Here is a 21,633-nt window from a genome sequence, read left to right on the forward strand (position 1 = left end):
AACATAGCTTGAGCTTGATTTTCCCATCAAAATGTGTGTTGAAAACAACTGATAGATTTAACGATGATAGATGGCACATTTTATTTTGAAGTACATATGACAGTTTATTTGTGTTATTCTTTTAAAACTGTTCAGCTGTGACTTGCCAGCACCTATGGCAGCAAGAATATGTTTTGTGTGGAAGTTGTGTTTATTTACAATATGAATAATTTTGCTATATATTGTGGCATAATATGTGATGCAGAAATTACTTCCCTCTGGTTGCACAATAATGTACCTTCTCACTTCTCCTGTACATTACCTGCCCTGTCTGAGTGGACTTGTCTGTTTCTGCTTATTGTCACCCTTATGTGCTTTCTGTGTTCCAATTTCCCTGTAGCAATTGGACAGTGACAATTACTTAAGGAGGGGTGAATGGTAGGGAGTCTGTGAGGCTGGAAGAGCAAAAACTGGTGTACCTAATCTTTTGGCCAAACAGTGTTTTTGAAGTCGAAACCCTGGCTTCTTTCAATAAAGTGCTGGATGAGATCCTAACATCAATTATCTCCTGTGAGTTAGGTTAGATGGGCCAAATTGACTCCACAAATCTTTTTTCTTTGAATAAATGAACCCACGTTTACAATATGAAAAAATGACATACTGTACTAACAAAGCGTTAACACCCACATACAAATTGCATTTAAATATTTGTCAAAAAGACAATTTTTTTTCCAGGCTCTCACTCTGTACTTCCATTTTTTTTAAAGACTTGCTGACAGGTGTGGGGAAAGAGGTTCTCAGTGAGCTTTAGGAGATCAATACTAGAATTCACTTGCTCTGTGAATTTCTGTCAGTTAACCAGACTCTTGTCTTGTTTCTTGTCCACCTCATTCAGTTGACATGGATGATGAAGATGGCACCTGTTTGCTTGATGTTTTGTGGTGAGTAAACCTGCAGTTCACAAAGCTTCTCTCATACCTTGACTCTGAGCCGCCCGCTCCTTTAAAGGATTTTCAGTTGTGCTCAAAATGTAATCCATGTTGACAAAAACAGATGACTTGATTTTGAAAGAGATTTTATCAGATGGCATGCTGGCAAGTGGTTAGCTTGCCTCTCAGTGTTGGGGCCCTGGTTTCAGTTCCAGACCTGGGGTGCTGTCTGTGTGGAGTTTATATGTTCTCCCCATGTTTGCATAGTTTCCTCTGAGTGCTCTGGTTTCCTTCCATAGTCCAAAACTGGTAGGTTAATTGGCTTCTGGGAAAATTGGCCCTGGTTTGTGATTCTGTTTCAGTTTGTGAAAACTGTGATTCCCTTTCATATTGCATACACATATCCCGCCTAAAATTAAGAGCAAGAGTTTCAATAGTGTCAAAAATAAGCATACTCTAGTATAAAAATTAAACTAACTCCATTCTTGCAAAATTGAAGGTTTTTATATGTTAGAACATGAAGTGCTGTGTTTGTGATTTAAATATACTTTACAATAATTTTCGTTTTATTTTCGAATGATGCTGTGTTTTCTCCAAAATGATTCAAGGCATGCGATTGACTGAGTGTCTTTGCACTGTGGTGCATTTTCACTTTCCTTGATGCAATTAAACTCTGACTAAGATGCCAACAGATTTGGTTTGGGAAGGTGGATTTTTACTGTAAAATACAGGTTAACTAAAGTAGCCTCTGAAAGAGGGTAAATTGTTAGACTGTGAAAAGAACCTGCAGGTTTTAGTGTTGCTGTTGGGCTTGGCGTATACCAGTTAAAGAAACAAGTCTGTTTCAACTGTTTCAAAAATGCTTTTGTAATTCACAGAGAGTGTCTTTGAGATTAACCTAGTAACACCAAGCTACTCACGTCTTTGTCTGCATTCTTTTGCCTGCAACCATTTCAGTCATTCTTGCTGCTGCTGTTTTCAGCTCTTCGTGTCCCTTCGTCTCATCTTTGTGGGCTTGTGTGCTAAAGAAATTTCTGAATGTTTCTGGCTTGCTTTTCAAATTCGCCTCAGTTGTTGTATTTGGAAAGACAGTATTCACATAATTCTTAGAAAATGCACAGCTATACACACTATAACACTAAAGCTACACAGGGATAAGGCTGAACTTAAATACACCAGTGCTGATGTTCAAAGAACATGCCTGTTCTCTCTATCCTGTAAAGGATGCGATGGGCACTCACAGGTTAAGTGTACTGGAAGCTTAACAGAGTTTTATTGTGGACAGTTGGCACTTCATTGCGGAAACGTCTTGCAGGCAGCCGCGCTTAGCTAACCTGTCCTGCTCTGCTGATACATTACACATTACTATGCCGTTACTCTTCTGTGTCTTCTCTGTTCCCAGTGATCCCCAAGCCCTGAATGACTTCCTCCATGGAACCAATGAGGTAAATCTTCCTGTCACTCCAGACAACCTCTCTGTGTAGCGAAGCCGGGTGCACTATTTCAAAAGACCTATTAGCTCCTTGCCTGAGACATAAGCAGTCAGCCACTTGACATAATTTTACACAGGAGCCTCAAGCAGGTGGAGGAAATATCTCTTGGAAGGGAACTGTGTTGTTTCTTTTGGAAGATTTTGCACTTTTTCACTCTAACTTGTAGAGCAGCACTGGAAACGCACATTGAGGAATGTCCTTGGTGAGGCAGCTGTATGGCAATGATACAGTGCAAAGATGACAAAGAGATAAACATGTTCTCTCCTGAACTACTGAGATGAGTTGTTTGGCTTTTGCTGAATAAGTCCATTGTGTATGAATGGCTTCATTTGTGTGGTGTGTCTCACATCATCACAGAGGACATAGCTACTTGTATCAAAATAAAAAAGTGCTTATTTTTACTAAACACGTGAATTCATGCCCTTATGGCTTTATACAAGGTTTGGTTTACAGCAAGGTAGGGTGGTCTTGCCATTAAAGGTGAGGAGAAAGGGGGTGCACATTGTAAGCCATTAAAGCTGGAATGTGCATTGCAGGAATGTTTTACACACTAGTGTGAGTTAATGGTCTCATGATCACCTAAGAACAACATATCATTACTTACAATGTGGTATCCTCATTTGTTTTCTTATCCTTTGTTGACTTAGCAGGTATTTTCATCATTTTAATTTATTTATAGATAGGTAAATGTGCAAGTCTTGCAGCTGCAATTTTAGCAGTGAGCCTAGTCTGGTTCTAAGTGTCATGGCAGCAGTGACATTTAGGGAAATTATTTTGCTGCACAAAAAGGAGTAATTTAGAAAGATATGTTTGCATATTTATACAATTACACAAGAGTGCCAGTTGACAGTTGCACGATTTTGCAAAAGGGACATGGGACAGGAAAACAGTTTAATCCTAGAAAGTGAGTCATAATGAAGGGTAGGTACTATTCTGTTTTTTGACTGTCATGAGACCTTAACAGCCCTCATTCAATTCAGGTCCTAGAGTCAGACTGATCTGTTTAGAGGTATCAGGTCTCAATTCTCTTCAAAGTCACGAAGACCTTTGATAACTCTTAAATCCGTCTGTTAAGCTGACACAGCTCTTTTCGTTTTGGCAGCTGGAGAGTGGGGACCTGCTCATTAACCCCTCCGAATCTGACCCCTCCCTCTTTGCAGACAGCACAGTGAGTATGCAGGTGGCCCCGTGATCACATTCCCTGGGTCCTACTAATCAAGGCCGCTTTCATCTTCAGCAGTTGGTTTCCTTCTTGTCTTCCAGTCACATTTAGTTCAATCTTGGTCACTGCTCCAGTCAGTCTAGGAGAGATGAAAACAGTATACAGCTCCTGCTGGAGTATTGACAAGCCTGTTTCTGTTGTTTGCGAGGTGATTTATAGGAACTTATGCAGGCGTCAGATGGTCATGGTGGGAGAGCCCTTACTGAATATATAACAAAATCTTGTCCTCCTGAACTGTTACAGGTTACTGGTGCTCAGAATGCCAGGAAATCCTAGCTGACACCATTCCATCTAACAGTAGTGGCATGATGTCCTGGGAGCTCTCACTGACCCTGTCCTCCCTGAGGCCATTTAACTTGCAGCGCCAGGAGACTTGTAGGTTATTGCTGATTGCAGATGGAAGCACTCTAGGACCTGTGCTAAAACTGTTTTTACTGTATTTTCTAAGTGCCCCACAATTGCAATATGTAGGTTTTAATCAGTAGGACTGATTGGGAGAAATATGTCTTAAATTATTTCAGTGATTTCATGGACCACTAAGTGATGTGGAGTTTTCTGACGAAGGAAAGAGGATCTGATGGTCAAACTCCCTTGTGTCTGTTGTTCCAGAGCCCGGTCTCCCTGCTGGCAGATGACCCCCCATCCCAAGATGCCCCACCTCCTGGCTGTGTGGACCTGTCCTTCCTGGAGGAGGCGCTGCTGGGGTCCCCTGAAGGGAGCCGGGCTCCAGTGGAGCAGGACAGGGAGCAGGATGGAGGGGTGTCAGGAGAGGCGGAGGAGGAGGAGGCCTGTGATATTCTGCGGCAGAGCTTGCAGGAGGCGGACATCACCGAGCAGACTCTGGCCCAGGAGGCGGGGCTGGCACAGTCTGGCGAGTCCCTGCAGTACCCTGCGGGCACCCTACTGTCCGCACCTCCTCACTTCCTGCCCAAGCCACTGACCGCCCAAAACCTGGTGCCAAAAGACACTCAAGTAGCTGTGGAGCCGCCCCAACCGTCTCTGCTAGCTGTGGGGCCTGGATGTCCTTCTCTGAAACCCACTGCCCCTCAGCTCATGGGTCTACTCCCAGGCACTGTCTTCCCTTCCCCGACCTCCGAGCCCTCCTTCTCCCTTAACCCAACTCAGGCGTCTGGCGTGCTGATCCAGAAGGCCCTGCCCAGTGTGAATGGGCGTCCTCTCTTCACTGCCCCGGCGCTCAGAGCCAGTCCCACCCCTGGCATTCTGCTCCCCAGGGCCCCCCTGCCTATCCAGCCCAAGCTGCCAGTCAGTATCCAACCCCGACTGGTCCAGATCAGCCCCAAGCCCCCCGGCCAGAAGACTTCTCCAGGCTTAACTTTTGTTTCTGGAACATCCTCCCCTAATATCCTGCTGTCCACCGCCCCCAGTGCCAAGCAGCCACCCCCGCCCTCTCAGGGCTTGAGCAAGCCTCTCAGCCTGCAGTTGCTCAACCAGACGGGCAGCATTGTTATCCAGCAACAGGGCATCTTCCCAGCACCCAACCAGTTCATCCTGCCAGGACAGCCCCCTGTTCATGGGCCCCAGCCACCCAGCACAGCCCGCCAACTCCTGAGCACGGCAGGCCCTGCCGGTCAAGCAGTCAGACACGGACCCTCTGGTCAGCTGGTTGATGGTGCCCAGATTCTGACTTCACCTCCTGGGCAGCTGAATTTTAGCCCTGTATTCACGACACCCACTGGCCAGCTTGCTGTCAGACAGGGCACCATTCTCTCTGGACCTCTGCAACTGCAGCCTACCGCCCCTGCAATTTTTCAGATGCCAGCCCACCTAGCTGGGGCCTTTGCCTCTCAGGCCCCAGGTCAGAGAGGCACCCTGCTCCACAGCACCACCTTGGGGAACCAAATCACTGTTCTCAACAGTCAGGGGGTTTTGGGTCCAACTGTTAGTGTCCAGCACAATACACCTCCAGATCTGGCTTCAGTGTCCATTGTGAATGGCCCATCGGTAGTGCAGGGTCTACCCTTTGTGTCTCAGGGCCAGCGAGCAGCCCTTACGGGAGCTGAGGGCTCTTCCAGCCTTCAATCCCCTGCCCTGCTGCTCCCAGAGAGGCCCAGGGAGGAAGAAGGAGTCCAAGAAGTGGAAGGAGTCTCTTCTGAGGAGCAGCTAATTCACCTGCCTCAGGTCCGTATACAGATTGTTTCAGCTAAATCTGGTCTCAGTAATAATTCTATTTAATTCATGACACTAAAGCTGTAGGCATGCCAGTTATGCTGGAAGATTGCTTATAATTTGCAGTAGATCCTAACAATCACATTCAGCCTAAGAGCACCTTGATTGCTCTTTGGAGGAAGTCCAGACCATTTCAAGGAAGAAATAGAGATATTTCAGGGCTCTGGGTAATGAGCAAATAGTATATTTATCACAGCATCACTTAAATTGAATTTTATAGTGAAACACTTGATGTGTTTGAGTTACTAGTACCTTTAATGGGGAAGAGTCAAGAAGTTGCTCTGCAGTTTCATCAGCGTGATGACTGTGTCTCTTAGACTCAAGAGCAAGAGCCAGCCCAACTCCAGCCAGCCGTTCCTGTTCAAGCCCAGGCCACACCCCAGCCAGAGCTGCAGCTCCTCACCCCCATGGTTGTGCAGCCCCAGGTCGTGACCTCGCTCCCAGCCCACGCTGCCTTGCAGCTTCAGGACCAGCCCGCGCTGCTCCGGAAGGACAGCCTGGCTCCAGAGCCTGAGAGCCCGCTCGGCCTGGAAGAGGGGCGTAGTGTCACCCCGCTGAAACAGCTCTTCGTCCATCATCTGCAGCAGGTGCCTTTTCATGCTGTGAAGAATATTTCGTGTTCTTTACACAGTGACTTTTTGTCTCTGCTCATTAGGCAGTAGGGAGCCCTGCGCTGTGAATAGAGGTTTGTGTGGAATCTGCAAAAGTGTGACCACCTTGTGACATTGAAATGGCCATTGTTAGAAACAAAAAATAGGTAGCTCAAAACCTTTTTGGCTCTGTGGGATTACTGTATGCCATCTTCATTTGTTGATTGTCTCAATGTTGGAAAAAGGGCTTTGTGTTGATGCTCCCAGACCCAGAGAAAAGATAACTCTGTTGATCCTTTTGAGTTTTGACTCCTCTACCCTTTTCCTTTGATTAGTTTAACTAAGAAAATCAGTTTTGATTGATTTACCTAAGCAGCTGTTTTCATTAAATAGTAAAATACTTTTTTTGATGCTGTGGACTTGAAACAGGTGCCGTACATTAGACAGAGGGGAGCTTGAAAGAAGAGTTGCAGATAGGTTGGAATAAAACTTTCATTTGGTGGGGAGTGCATAGTGTTGAATTGAAGATCAGATGAAGTCTAAGCACCGCCACCGTGTTACAGAAAGTATTTTAGGGGATACAAGAAGTCACAGCTCAGTTCAGTGTATTTTTGAAATACTTTTATTACAAAGACCCTCTGGAGAGGTTTTTGTACTTTTGACATAGTCATGGAAAGTCTCCCGAGTTACCATAAATGTTGTGTTAGGAATAAGATTTTATCATATATAAATATGTGTTTCAACCTTAACACAGAATGCAGATTCCAAATATTATTCAGCTGTTCAGAAAATGTAATTCATCTACAGGGGCCCTAGCAAGCTCAGCTAAAATTCAGAGTTTCATCAGGTGAATGTAACTGAATTCTACAGTATGTTAAACTTTAATGGCAAATTCTCATCCATGATATGTATCTGGTTTTAATTACAGTAGCTGTCCATGATGCACGTGTACTATGTTTGTCTTTTCTTTTTTTCTTGTTTTACATTATGATCTTAATCTTTATCCAAGATCCTATCTTGTCTTTCTTTATCACAGCCTTGCCTTTTTCCTTCCTGAAAGCATCTCCTGTTTTTGTGGACACTGTAGCACTGCAATCATTAAAATCAACTTAGCTAACAAGCCACAGGAAAGCTGAATGGGCTATTGATTGTGTTCTGATGTTTTTCTGCTATAGTCCTAAGAACTCTATGCCTGTAGCAAAGTGATTCAGTTTGTTGTTCTGGTGATTTGTGGTTGTTAAAGTTATTCTTGTGTCTTTCAACAGCAGGTTCTACAGTTGCCATCCCCACCTGCCACAAGCCACACCACAGGCTCTTCACCCGCAGCCCAGGCGGTCACCCTCCCATCCCCTCTGGGAAGTGCTGCTGCCCCCAGTGCTGCTGCCCCCAATATGCACTTGACAGGGCAGGCTGTCGCCCTCTCCTCTCCATTAACCAATGCGACTCAGGCGACTCCACCCACGAACCCGGGGAGTGGACATACGGGAACTCTATGCTCGCCTCTGATAGGGCAGACCTCTCAGAGTGCACCCCCGGTGAGCTTCTCCTCACCGCCCAGTGGACAGACAGTGACACTAGCAGTGTCAGGGCCCGGCCAGGGACAGGTGCTGCCGCCCTTGTCTCCAGTGCCCAGACCCCCGAAGGCAGCAACGCTTGGACGGGTCTTAACACCAGGGGGCACTGTATCCTGTCCATTACCCACTAGTCCACCCACGCAGCAGCCAGCATCCTTGTCCATACCAGGCAAGCCTACATCAGGGCTTCGGAGCCAGACGGAGCCTGTGCCTCACCCCAGGATGATTAACAGTGAGTATCTACATGGCTGGGCAGTGGAGCCTGAAACCAAAGTTCATTAGGGACAGGAGTGTGAAATGATAGGAATGACACTTGGCGGTGTAACGGACAAGAAGAAGTGTTAAGTCCATCTTCAAAAACTAGCATTTCCTTTTGCAGCAAATTGTAATGTTTAAGTGTGATGTGACCCGACTGCTGAAGGTTGAGCTCTATGATCCAGAAATCACAATAGCAATCGAGCTGTATGACATCAGTGAGGGATGCACCACTCCTCCGTTCAGAGTCAGATCTCCTGCGCATCGCCACAGAGTTGGCAGAAAGTTAAAAGGTCAATGGCTTAACGGGTGGGCATGTCTGAGGCGTCGTTTTCCCCGTGTGAGTACAATGTCCAAATCCAATTGTCTCCGTAAGTGGCAGTGCTCACGGTTCTCCATTTAAAGAAAAAGAATCTTGTATGTGAACGAACTTGTGTCACCGTCAGACAAATTTAAAATACTGACCCAGCAAAAGCAAATCTTTTCTGTTCAATCCAAGCCAGTTATTTCATTCAGTAAGAACTCAGGCTATGGGAAGTGGCATCCCCAGAGTAGTATTCCAGTAAGAGTAAAAACCCCACGTGCCCTCGCAGTGATAGATGAAATCGTTTTAATGACAGCTGCTGCTGCTGGTGCAACTCAATGTTTTAAAAATGGTGTGGTAAGAAAGTCATTCTGCCGCAATGCCGTGCCATAGCTGGTATTGTAGGGTTTTCAGTGTGAGAATATCAGCATGCATAAAGACAAGTTAATTATGCCACCAGAATGCAGAAAAACATAGGCATTTCCTAAGAATCTAATGTTAGTGCTCAAAATGCTTGGGTGCTGGTTGCTAGAACCCAGTCAGTTCTGATTCAGCAAGAGAAGACAGTAATAGTAAAGTTCTGCTGTCAGGAGAAGGGTCAGTTGTGTGTGGTGCTGCTTGATGCGCTATCTGACAATGAATGTGCTTCCGGGTAAAAAACTCCATGTGATGTGGTTGACCTATTTTTATCACTGTCTTCCAATTTGTCGATTCACAGTCAAATGTATCTATTTTGTTTAATGAGAGAATTCAAATGGCCTTTCTTGACAGTCTTGATTCCCACCTGATATTTAGTTTGCTGGTTATTTCAAGAGATGCAAACATCAAGCACTGCTGACATTTTTTTTGTGCAGGGCATAACTGTAAATACACAGGTTCTATTTTACAAAAAAATGTGTATAAGTTATAATAATGCAACGTCTTTTGTTAAACACTTTAAATATACAACATTGGCAGTGGTAAAAACATTTCTGTTACATGCCCTATTTAATTTAAGAACCTATGCCAGTCTTCTTTTGAATTTGTGTGTTGTTGGTGACCAATTGTTTTTCTCTCATTCCTTTAGTATCTGGTTATTTCACTTTTCATATCCTCATAGCCTTATCTGCAGGTTATTCCTGTGCTCTATTCCATTATCGTACCTTGTAGGACAATCATAGTCACCAGAATTCAGATATGGACAAATCCGACTGTTCTTTACTGTTCTATGGTATTAACCCCCTGCTATGGACTGACATCCCATCCAGGGTGTATCTTGCCTTGTGTCCATCCCTTGCTGGATGGCCCTGTACTGGATTAGCAGATTAGACAATGATGGATGGATGTATAGATGGTACCAACCCACAAGTGCTTTATAGGGAAGCTCTCTGAATGTGATTAACAAACCAAATAGGTCTTTCTTGAGGATGCTATGCAAACCTTAAGAATTACAAGAAAGCATTGTAAATTGGGTTCAGGTGTGTGCCTAGAGACAGTGATTGTCCTTCAGGGCTGCAGAGCATCAAAAATCACAATGCCTATAAAGTAACTGCTTACATGAGCATGACTTGAAAATCAGGTCATCAGCAGGGCTTTTCCATAGAGTAACCACCTGGATCGCTTAGTTTCCAAGAGGCACTTTACTGGCTGGGCAGTCACCTGGAGGCAGTTGTCTGCTGCAATGTGATTTAGTCTCCCAATGGGAAGAGACAAAATCCTGTTTTGGAATTCCTCAGGATACGGTACAATCTACTTTTTTCACCATTACTTCTTAAAGGGATGCTGTGTGATGTTCAGTAGTCTGTGTTGTGCAGTGGTTAAGTGAAATGTATGAGGCTAGACCCTGGGTTTGAATCAGGCTCTTGGTCCATCTGGTCTGTTTGGTAGTTAGTAAACAAACTTAATTTGAAACTTTCTGCATTGATAGACTGGTTTCAAGTAATGTGGTATTTGAGTATCTATGGAGTGATATTTCCTTTAGAGGTAAGCTGTTAGCCCTGTTATGTCTGAAAAAAGGGTTTTACTGGCAGGGTGTGACCTCATTATGGTACTAAATTAAACAAGGCATTGCAGAATTAGCTCTTTTGTAAACATAGTTCATTCTTTGTTCTTTCTACGTTGATACAGATGAGGGCATCTGCTCAATAGCTAATTTATGGACTTATTTGTGACAGATAGTAGTAGTTAATAGTAGAATTCTGATTCTTGGTGGTAAAATGTGCTTATTATTTTCTGTTCATCTTCTGATGGACTGATATCTAATTTTCCCACCCACTTGTCTTCAAAAACATGACTTGCATTACCTCTGTCACCCACACATACTTTGCTTCTTGAGTAGACTCGTAACCTTTTACAATCTTAATAACACAGAACAGAGCAAATCCATTTTTGAACATCAATGTTCAGACATATGTAGCTCCACAGCAGCTTAGAGTGAGCCTCCGTTGTTACAGTTGTGACCTTGTGGGTTTCCTTGTCTTACACACCCCTCTCTGTCTCCTCTGACAGAGCCTGCTGCTGTGCTGGCTGTGGATGGGAAAGTGCTGACCCTGGGGCTCCGGCCTGCCTCCCCGAAAGTCCAGGGGCCTCCGGTTCAGGGGCCACTCATTCAGACACTGCTGCAGCCACAGGTGAGAAGGAAACCTGATTCTTCATCATACGCCCAGATAAAATCACTATAACACCACACTGCTGACCTCCAAAAGTCAATATATTTCTTACACCTGGTCTTTAAACCTTTTAAAAAAGATAACATGAGAAATCTCCAGGGGCGTTTGCAATATCTGGCTATTTCAGTATTCCTGTTTAAAATACATATATATGCTTTTCTTTTTGATTTTGATTGTGATACAATGACACGTTTAAAAAAGACTTCAAGCTCAGCATCAATGTCATGAACTTTTCAACTGGAGAACTTTGACATTTGAGGCTGTACAAATGCTTTCAGTTTGAGGGCATGTCTCTTTGTATTGGATTATGCTGCAGTTAATATACTGTATATTAAAAAAGTAAACTGAATCTGGGGTCACTTGTGTGGCTTAGCTGGTAAAGATGCTTGGTGGCTTATAGTGCTGGCAGTGAGGAACAGGTCTGTCCTCCAATCAGAGATGACTCACCTGCATAGGGCTGTGCTGTCACTGAGGGACAAGCCTGTCCTCCAGTCAGAGTTCATCCTCCTGCACAGGGTGGTGCTGCCTGCGACGTATTGATAGACATCTGCCATGAAGGTGGAAAAGTGACTCAGACAAGTATTGTTCCACTTGCTCATTCTCCCGTCTGTGGGGTTCATAGTATTGATCTGAGACAGGAAAGACACACAAATGACATTTCCAAATTGGGTGGGGAGAGTAAAAATATAATGGGCGATTCTAAATGACTGAAATCATTTGGACTTTAAGATTGTCACTCAGTCATTAAGGCACATGCTTGGTGAACAAGGCCGAGTCCTGTAATGCTGGCATCAGCAGTTCAGGTCAAGACTTACAGAGAATGTCACAGATGAGAATTGTTAAGATAAGATAAGATCACTTTATTAACCATTTTCAATTTCTTGCATTAGGAATTTGTCTTTTTGCATATCCCAGCTTGCTCTCCATGAGACACACGGACAGGGAGAGAGAAGCTTGAGGTCAGAGCACAGGGTCAGCCATTTATACGGCACCCCCTGAAGCAGTTGGGATTAAGGGCCTTGCTCAGGTGCCCAACGGAGTAGGATTCCTCTGCCAGCCGCGGAATTTGAACCGGCAACCTTGCAGCCACAGGCGCAGATCCTTAGCCACAGTGCCACCACTCCACCCAGAGATTTTGTAATAAACTTATCTCTTGGGCAGTTGCAGGCGTTCGTTAAGTCCTATGTTTTTACATATTACAGTATTTCGATATTGCCACTGCTTGTTCTGGAGTCTGAAGGTATAATGTTGCTTCTGGTGTTTATGCTGGTAGCTCTGAACTCTTGCGATCAGACAGATAAGCAGAGGAAAAACACCTGTAACTTTCATAGTGTACAGGATTAATGTGTTAACATGTGTCCTGTCACTGAAAAAATGACTTGCATGCAGCTAATATTAATTTTGCTTGAAATGCAAGCCCTGATTTTATCATGAACTATTACTGAAAGCTCATATATAGTTAAAATATGTCAGGTTGCCCAAGTTTCTGTCTTTTGATACTTACAGTACACATGTTTTCACACCTATGTTATGCAAAGGGTGAAAAAAATTATGTTCATGATTCAAATACATGACCGGGCATTGTGTTAATATTGGCTATTGTGAACTTAATGAGAAGTAGTCTCAGTTATTAAAAAAAATACTAGACATGAAATTTTCTCTTTACAAAAATCACTTGGTGTGCTGAATATCAGCTGAGATTGGTAAGAAATTAAATGCTAATTGGACCACATGTGGGTATTTGATCCATGGTGCTTACTGTATTAGCGACATATGTTGCTAAAATTATGCTTACATTCATTAGCAGGGGTTTAATTAGTTTGTGTACAGTGTACTTACTTGATCACTCTTTGTTAAACAGATGCTATTCTACTGATACACATGCCTATAATCACCAGTTACTTCAGTCATGTTATTACTACTTATACAACTGATAAAGTAGTATATTTATCATATATTTCTTATATATTTCATAATTAAAAATTTGTGCATCTTTGTATACATAGGGTTTACAAATCTCTGATTCTGTGAATAACCTAGACTGATACAATGTAATGTTGTGAAACTTCGTAATTTTTATTCCAGTTTTCTTGCATTCCCTTGATTGGTATTCTTAATAAATCATAATTTGAAAAAAATAACTATATTAATGTTTTGCACATGATATTGTAATATAAGCATCCCACTGCAGAAAGATTGGTTGTCTCTAGCAGCCATTAGCCTAGGTGAAATATTGTAGAACTAATTGAAAATATGCAGATCCTGCATGCAAATCTCACGAGAGCTGATAGAATATTAGCTAGCAAATTGAAAAATCATCCCTCCTTTACCCAGGTAAAGGTTGCACAGATAGCTTATTTGTAACACCCCCAAACAGACAAGGGCATTGTAGATAGAATGGGAATGTTTATAGTGAGAATTAAGGATTGACCAGTTTAAGATTAAACTGTTTTAGACATATTTGTAATGCAATCTAAAGTATTTGGTAAAACAACGTATTGAGAAACTATTGATCATGGATTGGTCTGCACACATTGGACAGCCTTTAAAGAAATAGGGTATCCCGTTTTCGTTGGGACTGTGCAGAGATAGGACCTGTGCATCATGATAAGATGTGTAGATGCTTAAATTTGAGCTGTTAAATTTTAACCTGTTCATGTCTTGTCTGTTAGCCACCAGTCCAGACAGGGAGCGTGGAGAGACCCGTGAATGCTCTGCTCAGGAGACAAAGGTCAGAGTCCAAGGAGATCAGATTGGGGGGACTGACAAGGGTGTTTGAGAATTTTTGTCTAAACATCTAGGGTGATTCGTGGTAACATCATCAACTCTGTTACTCTTTAACTGCCTGTAATTAAAAATACAGTTCTACACAAATCATGAAGTTATCATAGATAGGGAACAAGTAATTACATATCTAAAATTCCCATTATTTACCCTATTGTTTTGTTTTATCCCAAGACACAATTAAGATTTCTATGTTCAGTTGTTCTCAGCTTATTTACTTGCAAGAACACAATAACCAGACAACTATTATTATGAACCATAGATATATTAACTGAATGGAGTCTCTCAAAAGACAGGCTGCTGTCAGTAACTGAAGGTGAAAGAAAGTGTTTTGCTGAAATCCTGAGTGATGATGTCCATATGCAGATATAAAAAAGTCAAATTTTTGGTCACCATAGAAGAACCCCTAATCGGTAGCTGGAAAAGTATAATGGCATATATGGGTTATTCTAATGTATTTCTCTAGCACTTTTTTAAAAAAATATATAAAGCAAGATAAAAATAAATAATATTTGGGCATCTGAGAAGGTGATGTTATTACATACTACTTCATGTTTAGTTTTACTGAAACCCTGATACTCTAGATATAAGGCCACAAAGTGGAATTCCAGTTAAAATGTAGCAGTTTGAGCAAATGTTGAATGTTTGCAACCCGAGGTAAAAAGAATCACTACCAAAAAGAAATTTAGTAAAAAGTATTTTTTCTGTGACACTTCTGAAAATACCACTGAGAGCAGGCAGAGGTCAAATGTTCTGTGGTCAGCAGACAAAGTTGTTAGATTGGAGCCTCAGCTGGGTGCTTTCACTAGGCCCTGTCGTGTGACTGTACCCCAGGTTCCAGCAGCAGATCTGCTCGGATCACAGCTCCGTGATGGACCCCGATGTCAGCACTCCCTTTGTCTCCCTGGAGAACAGCCTGAGCCGCTTGCTCCCCTATCACACCTGTGTGGGGGTGCTGCCTAGCACCGAGGACTTTTACAGAGGTGAGTCAGGGCTCGTATGGGCCTGTCATTGTTTTCCAGTGTGGAATCAGCTGTCGGTAGTCAAAAGGCAGCGTTCCAGGAAATCTGTGTCGACTAGGGGCATCCTATTGCATATCTAACAACCGCACTCTGAGGACCTGACTGAAGATGGATACTGACTTGCTATGACAACCAAGGACACTGACTTCTCTATTACTGAACCAAACTCATCTTTTGCTGAATAAGGTAGCTTTTCAAAAAAGTTTCACATTTTGAGTCACCTGTAACAATGTGTTAAAACATAGCAAAATAATGCAGTGGATCCAAGCCTTTCTTTAAAGTAGGCATTACCTTTAATTCTGGATTTCACTCATGGACGCTTTGTTGACACCCAAAACTGTTTTCAAACTCATTTTAATGTACGCACAAGTATGCTTGTAGGAGTAGAAACTGAAATGTTTATTTATGATAGCGATTTTTAGTTTCTTCGGGTGGGTGAGCTGAACTTTGTGCTACTTTCTTACAGAGATTGAGAATTATACTTTTTTTCACTAAGTGAAGGTCAGAAGTACGATTTAAATTGCTTTCCTCTTTTTCATTTTACTATGAAATATCAAATGAAACCTCATTTTGCTTTAATCTTTTTCCATATGACTTTTCCTCTCAGGCTTTGTATTCACAAGTAACAGATAGATTAATAGAACTGAGTTGTTGTAGAAACCGCTTTGTGCAGCTTATCATTGACCGCAAGTGGTCCATGGACCACAGATTGGGAAACACTGACGTGGTGGACCAGCTGTTTAAAAGCTTATTTGTAGCTTATCTTACAACAATGCCTACAAGGAACAGGCAAAGTACAGTTCTGTTGTTTAGCACAATTCTGTTCTTATACTCTCAAATTAAATGACCTCTAAAGGAACAGAAAGAATTTGTGTGTCCTATGGGCATCATTTTGCAGAAACTAAAATAGTTCATTGCAGAGAAGCTGTGGACATATAATTCTTCATTTTCATTGAACATTAAATGTATGATTATCATTTAAAATAGCTGGGACAGTTTTGCAGCAAATACAAATATGTTAAGACTTAAGGATCAGCCACAAATATCATCTTATGTGGTAGTTTGACCTAGCGAGATTGACGCAAACCTTCTAGATTAATATTTATACTAAGGTTACAGAAAAAAGCATGGGTAATACTTATACCCCCCTAGCCACATTGCTCAGGGTGGTGGACCATGTGGCCCTGAGATCCCAGCCCTTGACCAGCGATCTCTCTTCTGTGTGCAGTGGACGAGCAGTTTGAAGTGGTGTCCAGTCTGCTGTTGAAACGCACTCAGGACATGCTCAACAAGTACCGGCAGCTGCTGCTTCAGGAGGCACAGGTAAGACAGCATCTGGAACATCTGATGTTCATTCTCTGTTGGCTGATGCCTGCATCTGAGGTGACTTACAGACATAGATTAAGATCTACATAATTCTACACAGCAGCCCATCGTGGTTCTGAGTGTAGGTCAGAGAGGCACCAGAATGACTTTGCAATATCTGACAGAGGAGAAAGAGGTAAGTAGGAGTAGCTGACTCAGTGCTGAATCAGTATTTAAAAGAAAACATGAGAAAGGCTAGAAATGAGAGTTTCTCAGCTGATCTGAGGATCTCACCTAGCTGTTTCTTCAAGCCAGGACATTGGCTTAAACAACAAGGCTGGGTAGCAGGTGATGCCTGAACAGCTGAGGCTTCAGGTGGCTGCTGTTGGCGGTTGAAAATGGTAAAGTCCTGTCTGTTTATCTCTAGCAAAAGCACAAAATCATGAAGTGGAGTTGAGCAGGGACTGGTAGCCAGTGAAATTTGTGAATTATCGAAAGAGCATTTAAAATGGCAGGATGAATGCACAGCAGAAAAATCACAGTCACGTCTTCAGTCTCCTTTTCAAACTCTCTCTATTCTTTTACCTCTTTTGTTCATATGGACATGTAATCTTCATAATGGATTGGAGCTGTTGAGGCTGTTTTACTGTTTGCCTGTCTGTCATTTAGAAAAGCATCTTTGCAAATGCTTTCTTGTTCTAACTCCCTGGAACACGCTGCTGCTGCTATAAGTTGAATGCACAGGTAATTTTGATCGAAAGTCAATGACTGAAAAAGAAAAAAGAGCACATCCACCAGATGCTTGCCCTGCTGCTCTTGTAATTTAAATGTGCTACATCTGCTATTTGAACACTGACAGGAAACAATTCTACACTATGAAGACCTGAGACAAGTAGCCTTCTGCCCAAAACCTCCTGAATGATCAAAATAGTATAATGTACTGTCTGTTTTGACTGGTTCTTTTATTTTTTGGGGTCTCTTTGCTATGTCTGTAAGCCAGTGTGTGCTCACTACACTGTGCTCTGTCTGCTCTGACTCTGTCTGCTTGGACTCTGTGCACTCACTGCTCTGTGCTCCGTCTGCCCAGACTCTATGCACTCACTGCACTGTGTTCTGTCCGCCTGGACCCTGTGCACTCACTGCACTTTGCTCTGTCTGCCCGGACTCTGTGCACTCACTGCACTTTGCTCTGTCTGCCCTGACTCTGTGCACTCACTGCACTTTGCTCTGTCTGCCCGGACTCTGTGCACTCACTACACTGTGTTCTGTCTGCTCGGACTCTGTGCACTCACTGCACTGTGTTCTGTCTGCTTTTCAGCAGGTGAGTCCATCGGCAGAGATGGTGATGCTGGAGCGCCTCTTCCTGCAAGATGAGAGGGCAGCACTGAGTGAGGAAAAGAGGATAGCCAAACTGGACCCAGGTGAGACCTGATTCGCTCTCTCATTTTTTTGTGTGTAGGGGGGCAGCAATCAACACGGAGTTTTTTAAAATACCATTCTTGTTTGTTGTAGTATTATTAGATTTGCTCTTTTTTTCTTCCTCTCAGAAAATAGGAAATTTATTCAGGGACAAGACATTATGCTCGTCTCTTTAGCTTTGGAAACTCATGCTACTGTATACTTGGTGTGAAGAACATTATGAGATTTATTGTATCTTGTGCCTGAGTGACTCTTGACAATAAATGAACCTCTTGAAACCTCTGAAAGTCTGTGATGTCAGACAGATACGGGAGCTGGAGTTAGCTCCACTGTTCAGCAGAAGACTCAGTTTCTTCTTAATTATCAAAATAATCTGCAGCACTGTGGTTAATTGTACAATCAGGGATCAATGCAGTGCTAAATTAGGAAGGTTCAAAATCCTGTAATGGCCTGGAATGCTAAGGTTGAGGCAGAAAGACAGTCCAACTGTTAATGCATAATCTTCATTTGGTAGTTATGGGATGAAGTGGTGCTGTCTCTCTGAACACTCTGTCTCAGGGCTTGATGTTGTGTTATGCTACTGATCAAATAAATGTAAAAAAACTGTCCCTTCACAGTGTAATACAGAAGAAATTAGGGGACACATTTTTATGTACCAACTGGATTGAATCCCAAAGTTCTGTTCTCTTCAATTATGAGAATCACCACAATGTGCCCAAAGAGCTGTTCAATGTGCTGGATATGTCTCACAAGATGAACAAAAAGCATGTAGCTGGTATATTTCAATTTGTGACCCCTGAGTTTGCTGGTTTTCATTCCAGTGCTGCGTGAATCTCAGGTGCTAACTGAGGCCTTTAATCAATTTGCTTGCTTAGACTTTTATGTAGCTTGTTTCTGCACACAGCTTTGAGTTTTAAAGTTCCTGTCTTCAAGGGTACTGTTTCCACCTTAGCATACAGAGCTTCTCCTCTACTTTCTTGCCCTTATTTATGACTAAACAGCTCTTAATGGTGACCAATTCATGATGGGCAGAGACAGGTGAGAATGACACTGTATTCGACACCATCAATGAGTGTCTCTTACCTTCTGTAGAGGTTCAGTTGGTTAAATTTCAGGGAATACCAGAACAAAGGGAATTCTGAAACTCAGAAATTGGTAGGTTGATATCAATTGCATATTCTGTTTGACCTTTAAAGAAATTAACACAAATTTTAAAATATGCCCCAGACAAGAAACTGAAATCAATTCACTTGGGATGAAAAACTCAGTTGGAACAAAAAAAAAAGAGAGTGTTTCTTCAGGGTTGGGATGATGATGAATTTATGCCTCAAGAGGGCTTTCTTCCTTAGTGATTTTACATTTTTTTAAAAGGATGTGGCTTAGATTTATGACTGCGATTATGAAAAAAAGTTGATTTTGACATACCATTAGGTTTAACTGGCCACTAGTTAAATTTGCTGTCATAGTAGGCATATCTTTAGAAGCTTTATAAGCTCAGCTTCTCCGGTGGTAAAGATGTTTATTCAGAGTTCTGGTTGAGTCCTGTAACGTTGACTTTGCCAGTAGAGGAGCCTGGGCTGTGCCACACGTCAACTGTGACTGGCGTTTCCCAGAAGGCCATGCAGACGTGCATTAGCACCACAAGGAATTGGGTTGGCCAGGGCATCTTGGAGTATTGAGTGTTTATCAGTGAGAGCTGCATATGTCCCCCGTTCACCAAGTGTTTAATCTGGTGTTGTGAATTATGAATGAAAATAGCAAATAGCTCAAAATGCACATGTAAATGAAAGGAAGGCAAAACAATTTTGTACATGCCTGTTTCATTTTACAGCACGTTGTTTACACAGACAGCATCCCAGCTGGAAGTTCAAAAATGCAAATTAGGTTTGCAAAAGTTGTTGCCAGTTTATACTGGGATTGTTTATCTTTTAAAACTTCTTTAACTTCTGTCTCTGCTGACCTGTTCTTGGTTCGACAGAATCCTTCATTGCCTCCCTGTACAAACCTGGGGTCCAGTCCAGGTCTCCAGCGGCCCAGTCTCCTCCCTTGAAGGGGAGCAGCTCGTCTCCACCGTGGGCGATGCTTTCCAATCGCCCCCCCGGCCTCAAGACCTACCGATCCAGTAGCCGAGGAGGCCTCAAACTGACCATTAAGCACGAGGCCGGCTCCAGGAAGGTGGTTCACAACTCCGCCTGTGAGTCCAGGGGTGAGGCTGTTTCCTGTGCCTCTGCTGTCCCTGCTGGGAAAAACCAGGAATGCGGGGAGCTTACCAATGGGAACTCGGCCCGGGGCCTGGATTTTAGGGAAGCCCCACAGGGCGTGACCAAGTCCCCTTCGGGTGTCTCCAAACAAGAGGCTCAAACGTTCAGCGGCGGGTTCGCTGGGACACAGGCAGCCGAGAACCCGGGTGGCCCAGAGGAGTCGCCCCTCACCGACACCGAGCCGTGCCCACCGGCTGCCAAACGCGCGCGGCCCGGTCCCGCGGAGGAGCCCAGCACCTCGCCAGAGGACAGCGCGCTCAGCGAGCACCTCCAGAGCGCCATCGACAGCATCCTGGAGCTGCAGAGGCTGCAGGGACCCCTGGCCTCCGGGCCCCGCTGCCCAACCTCCCCCCAGGACAAGCAGGAAGCACGGGCGTCCTCCGCCCTGGAGGAGGCGGTCAACAGCATCCTGGATGAACAGGTGTAGCGTTTGTGCGTGAGTGTGAGGGTACGGGCAGCGGGGGTGGGGGAGCGGGGGCAATTAGACAATGAATGAGTGAAAAGGAGATACTTGACAGCACCGAGTTAGCGATTCTGAAAGAAAACCTTTTCTATTTTGTTGGAAAAAAAGCTTCTTGGACCTATAAATAATTCAAATATAAGAAGATATGTTTGAATTTCAGTGACGGTCAATCTTGTCCTATGCTTCAAGTAAATTATGTTCACAGGTTATTGCAGGTTGCCATGGTTGTTAATGTATATTGATGTCTGATACATTCATTCTTTTCATATTTGGAAGGAGACCTTTTTTAAGTCCCAAATGAATAGACAAATTACAAAAAAGCAAATTTGCAAGAGGGGCGTCCTGCCATTCAATTAAGCACTGAATGATCTACTGTTCCAGGAACATTTACTGCAGAATTTATTTAAAAGCTTTATTATGCTGTAATTACTGTAAAATATAACTCAAACAGCTTAGCCTCCCAATCAGAATGTTTTAATTTGACAGTTGAAAACTTGTCTTTTTGGGGAATTGAATGCAGAGACAGAAGTTTGGTGGCAGACGTTTTGAATCCCTATTTTAACAATTTCTACGTGGCAACCACTTGCTTTTCAAAATTTTAAATGTTTTCAAATTATTTTTTATAAATGTTTTACCATTTCTTAAGGTTGTTTGGAATTAAATATCAACACAGCTCTTTCACTTATAGAACTTTTATATGTTCTCCTGAAAACAAATGCCAAAAAAGCACTTAATACACTACAAAAAAGTGGGACTATCCATGTAGCTAAGAGATTTATGCTTTCAGTATGGAATTCCCTCATTTGACTTTTCATCAGACGGCTCTGAGAGTGTAGGTCCAATTCACTACAGGAATATTGCCATCATAGTGCATTGAATCTCACCACTTGGAGTCTGTTTGCACTTTGGAATATGAGATGATGAAGTAACTAAAAAAAACTTTAACTGGGTCAAAAACTTTAGTTTACACTTACCTTATGAACTCTAATTGATGTTAAATGTAAAGAAGTTTAAATTATGTAAAAGTATTTTACTTCTAAGACAATACAGTTTTGGATCACAAGGGAAGTCCATACTGTAATGCAAAATTTAAATGAAATTGAAGCAAATGATCAAAATTCCTTCCAGTGTTTGTAACTTGGTTCTTAGAGCAACAGGTACAGCAGTTCACAACCATTTTCCTATGTGGAAAAAGGCC

General features: G+C 42.9%; 1 protein-coding gene across 1 annotated transcript; it reads left to right on the forward strand.

Annotated features, from left to right (window-relative positions):
* Positions 1-879: 879 nt before the first annotated feature.
* On the forward strand, positions 880-20,399 carry LOC148828408 (BRD4-interacting chromatin-remodeling complex-associated protein). The gene is made up of 12 exons (XM_088926066.1): positions 880-920; positions 2,311-2,353; positions 3,504-3,569; positions 4,233-5,762; positions 6,128-6,397; positions 7,666-8,206; positions 11,021-11,142; positions 13,854-13,912; positions 14,800-14,948; positions 16,216-16,310; positions 17,611-17,713; positions 19,690-20,399. The coding sequence occupies exons 1-12, from the start codon at positions 880-882 to the stop codon at positions 20,397-20,399; spliced, it is 3,729 nt and encodes a 1,242-aa protein (XP_088782192.1).
* The last annotated feature ends 1,234 nt before the right edge of the window (positions 20,400-21,633 follow it).

The sequence above is a fragment of the Atractosteus spatula genome, chromosome 9 (genome assembly GCF_055471065.1).
Source record: "Atractosteus spatula isolate fAtrSpa1 chromosome 9, fAtrSpa1.hap1, whole genome shotgun sequence".
Lineage (NCBI taxonomy): Eukaryota > Metazoa > Chordata > Actinopteri > Semionotiformes > Lepisosteidae > Atractosteus > Atractosteus spatula.